The sequence below is a fragment of the Scylla paramamosain genome, chromosome 20 (assembly GCF_035594125.1).
Source record: "Scylla paramamosain isolate STU-SP2022 chromosome 20, ASM3559412v1, whole genome shotgun sequence".
NCBI classification, from domain to species: domain Eukaryota; kingdom Metazoa; phylum Arthropoda; class Malacostraca; order Decapoda; family Portunidae; genus Scylla; species Scylla paramamosain.
The window spans coordinates 6126996-6136798 of record NC_087170.1 but is presented as its reverse complement, the minus strand read 5'-3'; the positions used below and the strand labels follow the sequence as shown (position 1 = coordinate 6136798).

Genomic DNA, 9803 nt, shown 5'->3' with positions numbered 1-9803 from the left:
TGAAGGAGCGGACGCTGCAATTCAAGTTCATGATCCGCTACCTCCCGGGAAAGAAGAATTGCACGGCAGACTTTCTGTCTAGGTACCCATCCATGAAGGCAGCCCCCGGTGCCCTGGAGGAGGAACAGGATGAGGAGCTGTCAGCGGCCATGGCCGTCGCCACTGTTGAGGCGCTGGAACTTCAGGACAGCCTCACCCTTGACGAGAACATGGTGCTGCAGGTGTCAAGAAATGATCCCATGTACCAACTGCTGCTGGCCAGGGTGTTGGCTGGTGACTGGCACCCACAGAAGTCCCAGGAGCTGGTGTGCTTGCACCCCTTCTATAGCATTAGGGAGAGGCTGGGTGTGTCGTGAGGCCTGGTGACGTACACTTTCCACAGCAACCATCCTCGCCTGGTGATTCCGGACCTCCTACGCAAGCAGGTTGCAGCCCACCTCCATGCAGGCCAACAGGGTATAGACTCGATGCTCAGGAGAGCACAACAGGCAGTATACTGGCCTGGCATTGAAGGGGACCTGAGGCACCATCGCAACTGCTATGACACGTGCAACATACACACCCCCTCTCAACCCCCTGAGCCTCTTCTCTTCACTCTGCCCCCTGACTATCCCTTTCAGCAGACTGTGGTGGATTTGTTACAGCTGGAGGGACACGACTACGTCTATGCAGACAGGCTCACGGGTTGGCTGGAGGTGTCTCACCTGCCTGATGGCACAGAATCAGGCAGAATTAAGGATGTGCTGCGTCACCACTTCTCGAGATGGGGTGCCCCAGAGCAGCTCTCCATGGACGGGGGTACCAATCTAGGGAGTGAGGAGATGAAGAATTTCCTCCAGAAGTGGGGGGTAGGTGTTCGGGTGTCCTCGGCGCACTTCCCACAGTCAAACAGAAGGGCAGAGGTGGTCGTGAAGTCCGCCAAGAGGATACTACGGGGAAACATTGGAGCTGATGGCAGTCTTGACAACGATAAGATCTCTCTCGCCTTGCTCCAGTACCTTAACACACCTCTACGGGACATCAATAGGTCACCGGCTCAGCTGGCAATGGGCCGCCAGCTACAGGATGGAGTACCATCAGTGAAATGGAAGCTTGAGGTGGACAATTTTTGGGGGAGGACGCTGCGGCAGCGGGAATGTCAGATGGCGGACCACCATGACAGAGTGGTGGCTGACAGGAACGTCACAAGCTCCTGCGCGTCTCTTGCACCTGGTGACAGGGTTCTCGTCCAGGACCACCAGCACGGCAGGAGATGGAACAGAGCAGGTATCGTCATAGAAGCAAGGGACCACAGGCAGTATCTTGTCAGACTCGACGGTAGTGGCCGCATCTCCCTCAGAACGCGGCAACATCTGAGGCCGGCACCAGAAGCCTCCGATACTGAAGACCTGGCACCACCGACTCCACTGCCTCCACTATCCCCTCCCTCCCCAGCGCCCCGAATGGATGGAGAAGGCAGGCGCGCCAGGCGGCCCCCGAGGTGGCTGAAGGACTATGTGCAGTAAAGGACAGAAGGAGTACAAGCAGTGCTATCAAATGTTGGGTTATTGACATTTATTCATGTTTTCTTTTGTTTCTTTGCTGCTCCCATGTTATCTGTTTACTTCACTTAAGAACACTGTCACTGCATTAGCCAGGGTTCTTAGCTTATGGGGGGGAGTTGTAGGATGCCAACCTCTGGCATCTTGGGAGCAGCGCGGGAAATCTTGCTTTCCCCAGCTTGGCGCCACTCAGTCTTCTGGGTAGTCGCCTAGCTGTGAGGATGTGTCAGACCTTTACCTTAGTTGACTCACCAGTAAAGACATAAAGACGGTCCCTGTGTTTCTCAAGCACCCTTCATATGATGACCTTCATTTTGGCGGTAAGTGGGTTGCTCCTTTATGTGTCCCTCTGTAATGCTTCCCTCACTAGATTGGTGACAAAGAGAATACCTGCGTGGTCTAAACATTATCTTCTGATGAGTTCTATTTCACTAAGTTCATTCAATACATCCTTTCTGGATAAATAATTTGTGACCAGATGTGAAGCACCCATCCTGGCTGTGGGAGCGTCTGTCATAAGCCACTAAGACAGGGTAAGCTGGTGTCTGGGAACAGATTAATCCATGTTACATTGATTCCTATGGGGAAAATAGTTTTGCTTTTTTTAACACTTCATATTTTGAAAGGTATTCAGAAACTAATCAAGTTCTAGAACCAAGGTTCCACTATATATATATATATATATATATATATATATATATATATATATATATATATATATATATATATATATATATATATATATATATATATATTCACAGACTCAAAAAAGTATTGTTACCTTGGTGTCCAACAAATTTCACTCTGAACAAACCACTAGTCTCAAGAGGATTGATAAGGGTGTCAGCTTGCATAGTGCCACACACTGACATGCAAGGAAAAGTATTCAATATAGCTAGTAATGAGAAATGCATGTCTAACAATAACAGTAGGAGTTTAATATTTTGTCCTAAATGAATAAAATGAATTAGTCACTAGTGAGTAAAGTATTAAAAATTTCATTATCCAAACAGACATTGTAGTGCTACAACACAGATCCCATTACTGGTTCAACTAAGGCTCTACCTGTGTTTCATGAAGCATTACTGAGACAATTCAAATCCTATTTGTTTATGCAGGTGCATCTGCATTAAGCACACACAAGAATACTAACATAATATGTTATCAATGAATCTGACCTTGGTGTTAGTTTGTATTGTGCTGTGTAACAATACTCTTTGTGATGTGTGTACACAGGTTAACATACATAGTTATATTTATCCTACATATCATTATTTTTTCATATTCATATATTTTCTATTTTTTTTTTTTTTTTTTTGTCTGAATAACACTAACTTCCTAACTTTAAAGAACATTCACATATTGCCAAAGAAGGGTATGCCATTTTTGGTTTTGGTAAATCAACTACACTTTCAATTTTAGACACAATTCACTTGAAACATTCTTTTCTCCATGTACAGTCTGAAAAACTTACTGTACTTGCTGGCGTATTAGACACACTTTTTTCTTGAAAAAAAAAAAAAAAAGTATCTGATAATTACCATATGTCTAATGTAGCCTTAATACAAACACCTAGTCCTGTAAGCCCATGCCTGTGTGTCATAGGTGTGAAGTTGAAGCAATAGTACACTAAGCACAAATAATGTTACTAATAATATTACTACTTAATATTACTACTCATAAAATTCTCTCTCTCTCTCTCTCTCTCTCTCTCTCTCTCTCTCAGGAAAAAAGAAATTCATTATATATTTTTTCAATACTTATTTTTTTCAAACCTCCTTTTTAATAACTAGAACAGGTATGAAACGAACAACAGCTGATGTGATGTTCTGGATCAGCGGGAGCAGTACTGTCTCACTTGGATTAATACATTTGTAACACTTTACTTTTCAATGCTTAATCCCATTTCCTTCCATATACTTTTTTTTTTTTGTGATTTTTAATGTTTTCACCATACCACAATTTTGTTGTTAATATATATATATATATATATATATATATATATATATATATATATATATATATATATATATATAGTTTTTATCAATATTGATTTAAATTATATTTAACAAATTATTTTCACTAATAATGTTATAAAAATACTATTAGAATGGCTACTCTAACTCCATCTTATATGATCATGTGTCTCTTTAAGACTTCACATGTATGAACATGAATGTCATAGTGCTCATAAACATGTATAAGCATTGCATGTGTATATTAACATGTGCATTTCCTTGTGTAAATGTGTATATACATAATAGGTAAGTACATATGTGTGCATGAACGAAGATGATCTTAAAATGTGTTTTTCTATATGATTATGTTTAAAAGCATGTATAAGTGTGTGTGTGCATGTGTGTGTATTTACCTAGTCGTATAGTACAGGGTTCGAGCAGGGCTCATAGTGTCCTGTCTCCATATCTATATTTATCTAACGTTTCCTTAAATTTATGCACATTTGGTGCTGTAACAACCTCCTCATTTACTGTAGATGATTCCAGATATCCACATTTCTATGTGGAAAATTGTACTTCTTGATGTCCCTCAAACACTGACTCTTCCTGATCTTTGAGTGCCCTCTCGTCAGTCCAGCTTCATCTTTTTCCAGCAACACCAGATCCTCCTTGTCTATCTTCTCAATGCGGTTAACTATTTTCTCTTCTAACTTGCAAAGTTGGTAGTCTCATTTCCTTCAATCTCTCTCTTCGTACGTTAGGTCTTTCAGCTCTGGTACCATCCTTGTAGCTGCCCTCTGAATTCTTTCTAACTTCTTTATGTCTTTCTTCATATGTGGAGACCACACCACTGCTACATATTCCAGTCTGGGATGTAGCATAGTGGCTATGATTTTTTTTCATCATAATCTTATCCATGTAATGAAATGCCACCCTAATATTTGTTAACATCTTGTATGTCGAGCCAAATATCTCATTTATATGCTGTTCTGGGGTCAAGGTATCTTGAAAAACCACTCCTATGTCTTTTTCCTCCTTGCTTCTCATTATTTCCTCCCCCATTTTATAGTCCCATGCAGGTCTTCTTTTACTCTTTCCCAATTTCATCAAATGGCATTTCTTAATACTGAATTCCAATTTCCACTTCTTGCTTCACCCATAAATCTTGTCAATATCTCTTTGCAACTCCATACAATCAACATGGCTCTTTATTACTCTTAACAATTTTGCATCATCACCAAACAGATTAATATAACTGGTCAAACCCTCCTGCATATCACTGATATATATATTTGGAACATAATGGCTGCTAACACTGACCCCTGTGGTACTCCGCTTGTTACATTACTCCAACTTGAACAGCTGTCCCTAATCACTGTTCTGATTTCTCTATCCTTTAAGTAGTCTCTCATCCATTTTATCATTGTCCCTCTCAGTCCTCCTATATGTTCCATCTTCCACAATAGTCTTTTATGTGAAACTTTATCAAAAGCTTTTTCGATGTCCAAGTACACTGCATCTACCCACCCATCACTGTTTTGTACTTCATATATTACTCTCATATATAAACTTAGTAAATTTGTCACACATTACCTTCCTTTTCTGAAACCAAACTGACTATTTGTTATAACTTCGTTCTCTTTCACATATTTCACCTACTTTTCCTTGATCACTATTTCACAGATCTTGCCCACAACACTAGTTAGTGACACTGGTCTATAATTTAGTGGCTCAGTCCTCTTTCCTCCTTTGTGTATTAGCACTATATTTGCTCTCTTCCACTCTCTTGGTACTCTTCCCTCCATCAATAAACTGTTAATCACATCCCAAATTGGCTCCATCACTTGCTCTCTACATTCCTTTAGTGTCCAACCTGACACTCCATCAGACAGGCCCCATTGCTTTCCTGACATCCAACTTCTTTAATAATTTACCAATTTCATGTTTTTGCACCAAGACTTCCCATAACACCCCCTGCCTCACCTCCTCATTTGGTTCTGTAAAATCCACTTCCACATTGAACACAGACCTTAAACTCTCATTCATAATTTCACTCATCTCTTCCACTGTTTGATATATCCTTCCTTCCTTTACTATCTTGTTAATGGTCTCTCTGCTTGTCATCTTTCCAGTGATATTTCTATAACAAAGCTTAGGCTCTTCTTCACATTTCTTTATCACATCCTTTTCAAATTGTTTCTTCTCCTCTCTTCTCTTTTTAACAAACTCATTCCTTGCCTCCTTATACTGCTCTCTATTATTTTAATTTCCTTGTTTCTTCAGTTTCTTCCAGGCTATATCCTTTCTTTTCTTAGCTTCTGCACATCTAGCATTATACCAAATATGTTTGCTCCTTCTTACTTTATATACAGGTACATATTTCTGCACTCCCCCATTGTACTTTTCAGGAATGTTTCTTATTTCTCCTGCACTGTCTTGCCTTCCATAAGTCCCTTCCAGTCAATATTCCCAAAGAATTTTTTTAACTCTGTAAAATTTGTCTTTGCATAATTTAGTCTCCCATTTTATAATCCTCACATAGCAGAACCTCCCAACCTTGCAGTATCACTTCTAATACAACATGGTCACTTTTCCCAATGGGCTTAACTATTTAATGGTTGGACTAGGCTCCATTTTTTTTTGAGAATACCAGGTCTAGCATAGATAGTATCTGTATCTTGTAAATTCCTCCACCCATTGGTCCATTGTATTCACCATAATTAGCATTTCCTCACTCCACAGTCCAGCATTTCCATTAACTTCCATCTTCTCTCAGCTTTTTGCAGTTAAAGTCTCCCACTAGTAGTATTTTACTGTCCTTTATCATGTTGTCTAGGCACTTCAACACTTCCTTTTGCATTTCCTTGTGATCCTCCAACCTCCATGTATATCTTCGGTGGCACATACGTTAATATGATCCTCCTCCTTTCTCTCCCACTGGTCCTGGTTGTTATACCTATGACCTCCACCATGCCATCTCCATATTGCACTTCTTCCACATATATATCATCTTGAACCATTATCAGTACTCCTCCTCCTCCTTTTCCCTTTCTATCTCTCCTCCAATAATTATATCCCTCTTCCTTAGAGCTTAAACAGACTTCCTCTTTTAGCTTTGTCTTAGTTAGGCACAACACATCTGGTCTATTTTCCTTAAGTAATATCTCACTTTCAGTACACCTGAAAGTAACCCATCAATGTTTGTATACACTACTCTTAATGCACTACTTTTCTTACCACTTGTAATTTCTGTCTGCTGCTGAGGTTCTTTCATTTCTTGTTCCCTTTCCCGAATATACCATTTCCTTGCTCTCATATCTAGTATCCTCCAATAAAATTTCCTCTTCTCGGTCTCTGTTCTTCTTGTTTTTTTTCCTTAGCTTCATTTCTCAGATCCCTCTCTTTTTCCTGTTCTTCCAAGTCCATATCTCTTTTTACCCAAATATTTTTGTATTCTGAACTTTCAGCCAGCTTCCCAATTCTTGCTAGGATCTCCTCTACTGCAACTTGGGATCTCATTCTCACTTTTAATGGTTTTTTACCTCCTTCACTATATTTTCCAATTCTATATGCTTCTTCCACCTCGTTCCAGTCCATTCCTCCTCTTGGACCAGTGTAATAATTTTCCTTACCAACTCCTTCTCTTCTCTCTCCCTGACAGACTTTACTAGGTTTTTCTTCTCTTGCAGTCTGAAAAAGACCATACATTTCTTCTTGTCCACTGTGTCTCTCACCAAAACCTCCTTTTCTTTAATTACTTGAATTACTGTGTCCTTGGTATTTTCCTGTATTTGTTTTTTAACCACCTCTGTGAAGCTAACTTTTTCCTCCTCATGTTCTTTCTTCCAGGCATTTCTCAGTTCCTCCAGTTTGGTTTCACATACTGCCCCTTCCACTTTACCTGCACTATCCTCCACCTTTTGTTGCAGCCCTTGCAGAGTTACTTCATATTCATTACACATGAGTATCTCATTTTCTTTCTTTAGTTCCTCCATTGCCTCTTTCATCTCATTGTTTATCTTTAGAGCACTCTCACATTTACTATACTTCTTTTTCAATTCTTTGTTTTCCATAATAAGTTTGTTCTGCTTTTCCAGATGCCAGAGATCTGTTCCCTCATGCACCTTATTTTTTTATCTACACTGATTATCCTCCTCATATTTCCTTTCTCTTCTCTGAATCCTGAAAAATTCCTTTCTTCACTTGCTTCCACCAATTGTCTCAAGTCCACAGGGGTTTCAATAAAATGTGCCTTCTGTCTCACCTCCTCACTTGGTTTGTTTACAAAAGCATCATGACTTGTGGCACCACTTAGATCTTTCTTTTCTTCAATTTCTTTTAACCTCAAAATACTTCTTTATGTAATAAATTTGGAGACAGGTCACTCTGTAACCCCTTCTCACTCCTGCATATACATTACTAGGCCTCATTGTTTTGTCCAGATCAAGTAGCTTGCATATTCAGGAGCTCTGGCACCTGTGTCTGAACAGCTGGCCGGTGTGCATGTGTACGCATGTGTGTGTGTGTGTGAGATTCACCCACAGTTGTCTGGTGGTCACCCAGCCAGCTGTTCCCCTAGTTGCCTATGGAAAGAGCTCAGAGCTCATAGTGTTTACCTTTGGGTAGGACTGAGACCACTTACACACCACAAACCAGGACAGTGAGGTCACAACCCCTTGGGTTACATCCCATACCTACTTGCTGCTAGGTGAACAGGAGCTACACATTAAGAGGCTCACCCATTTGCCTTGCTGCGCCAGGGATTCGAACCCAGGCTTTCTTGGTTGTGAGCTGAGCGTGTTAACTACTACACTACACAGTGTGTGTATGTGTGTGTGTGTGTGTGTGTGTATGTGTGTGTGCATGTGTGTGTGTGTGTGTGTGTGTGTGTGTGTGTGTGTGTGTGTGTGTGTGTGTGTGTGTGGGAGAGGATGTTTATTAAATGAATAACTATATAACTATATATTAAAGTATTATAAAAACCAACAAGTGAAGACAGATGAGAGTCTATTATGAGAATTCTTACTCTCATTAGGCTCAGCCAGTGAAAAACAATAATTTTCTTTGTACAATTTTATAACTAATCTGGCTTAATACACTATTAAGTCTAAAATTTAAAATCCAGTGACAGGCAAGTCATCAAAGAAGGTGGCACCTCCAACCACTCTTCAAGCCCTGTCACCATGACAAGTCACACCTCCTGGGTTGAGAGAGAGAGAGAGAGAGAGAGAGAGAGAGAGAGAGAGAGAGAGAGAGAGAGAGAGAGAGAGAGAGAGAGAGAGAGAGAGAGAGAGAGAGAGAGAGAGAGAGAGAGAGAGAGAGAGAGAGAGAGAGAGAGAGAGAGAGAGAGAGAGAGAGAGAGAGAGAGAGAATATTTTCTAATGGTTTACAATGATCTGAACAAAGAGAAAATTACAGTTTGTGTGAAATATTGGCCCGCTGACCTGAAATTTCTTTACAGACCAGATACATAAACAATTTTGAGCATTAAGGAGTTGTAGTTGAAGAGAAATTTTCTCCCTGACACATGTAGCCAAGGTTGTCTTGTAAGTGAACCCAATTACAATTCAGATGAGTTGGTGGTCACAGAGATTCCACTTCCATGAGGTCTTCAGACTTTCTGTGTGGGAGAACCAGTGTATGATGAGATGGGCAGGAATGGTGTGGCAACACACACACACACATACACACACCAAAATAACACAAAAGGTGGTAAAAGTTATCAAGTGTAACAAATCTCTTGGAAGGGAGACAGCTGATAAAAAAAAAAAAAAATGCATTATTGTCTTTGGAATTAAGGGAAATAAGATCAACAAAGCAATGAGAGAGAAAGGGCTGAAAGAGGTAGTAAACAAAGTGGTGGAAAGATACAAGAGAATGGAAGATGTCTGGTAAATGAAGTAGAAGAATATCATAGGACAGGGAAATTCATGGGTGAAGGGCAGACTCATAAAAACCAAATTTAAATCACAGAAAGATGCTGAGGAGGCTATGGCAGGGGTCTGGAGGCTGGTTAAGGAAAAAAAAATATGGCTGAGAAGAGACTTAAATGAAAAGGAGAGGGAAGAACTAATTAAACTGAGGGAGGAAGTAAAGGTAAAAAACAAGGAGAGAATGGAAGAGCAGATGTTCTATTGGAGAGTTTGAACAAGAGAGTGAGGAAGTGGTACCTGAACAGGAGGGAGAACAGGGAAACAAGTTAAGAGGGGAAAAAAAAAAGACATGGAATATGGCATACACTAAAATTAATGGCCTCATCTCAGGGTTAAGGGAGTTAAATGTTTATTTAAATAAGAAAAGTCCA

The 9803-nt window shown here is 40.3% G+C and overlaps 2 protein-coding genes across 4 annotated transcripts in view; one reads left to right on the top strand and one right to left on the bottom strand.

Moving 5' to 3' along the window:
- The first annotated feature begins 467 nt into the window (after window positions 1-467).
- Window positions 468-1505, top strand: LOC135110103 (uncharacterized). Its single transcript, XM_064022058.1, has one exon. The coding sequence runs from the start codon at window positions 468-470 to the stop codon at window positions 1503-1505; it is 1038 nt and encodes a 345-aa protein (XP_063878128.1).
- Window positions 1506-6646: 5141 nt separating this feature from the next.
- The window catches only part of LOC135110197 (uncharacterized), a 108680-nt gene continuing 105523 nt past the window's right edge, over window positions 6647-9803 (bottom strand). For all 3 annotated transcript variants that reach the window (XM_064022231.1, XM_064022234.1, XM_064022233.1), the window contains one exon: window positions 6647-9119. In XM_064022231.1, the coding sequence (XP_063878301.1) occupies window positions 9083-9119 (37 nt within the window). In that variant the 3' untranslated portion in view covers window positions 6647-9082. The remainder of the gene's footprint in view (window positions 9120-9803) is intronic.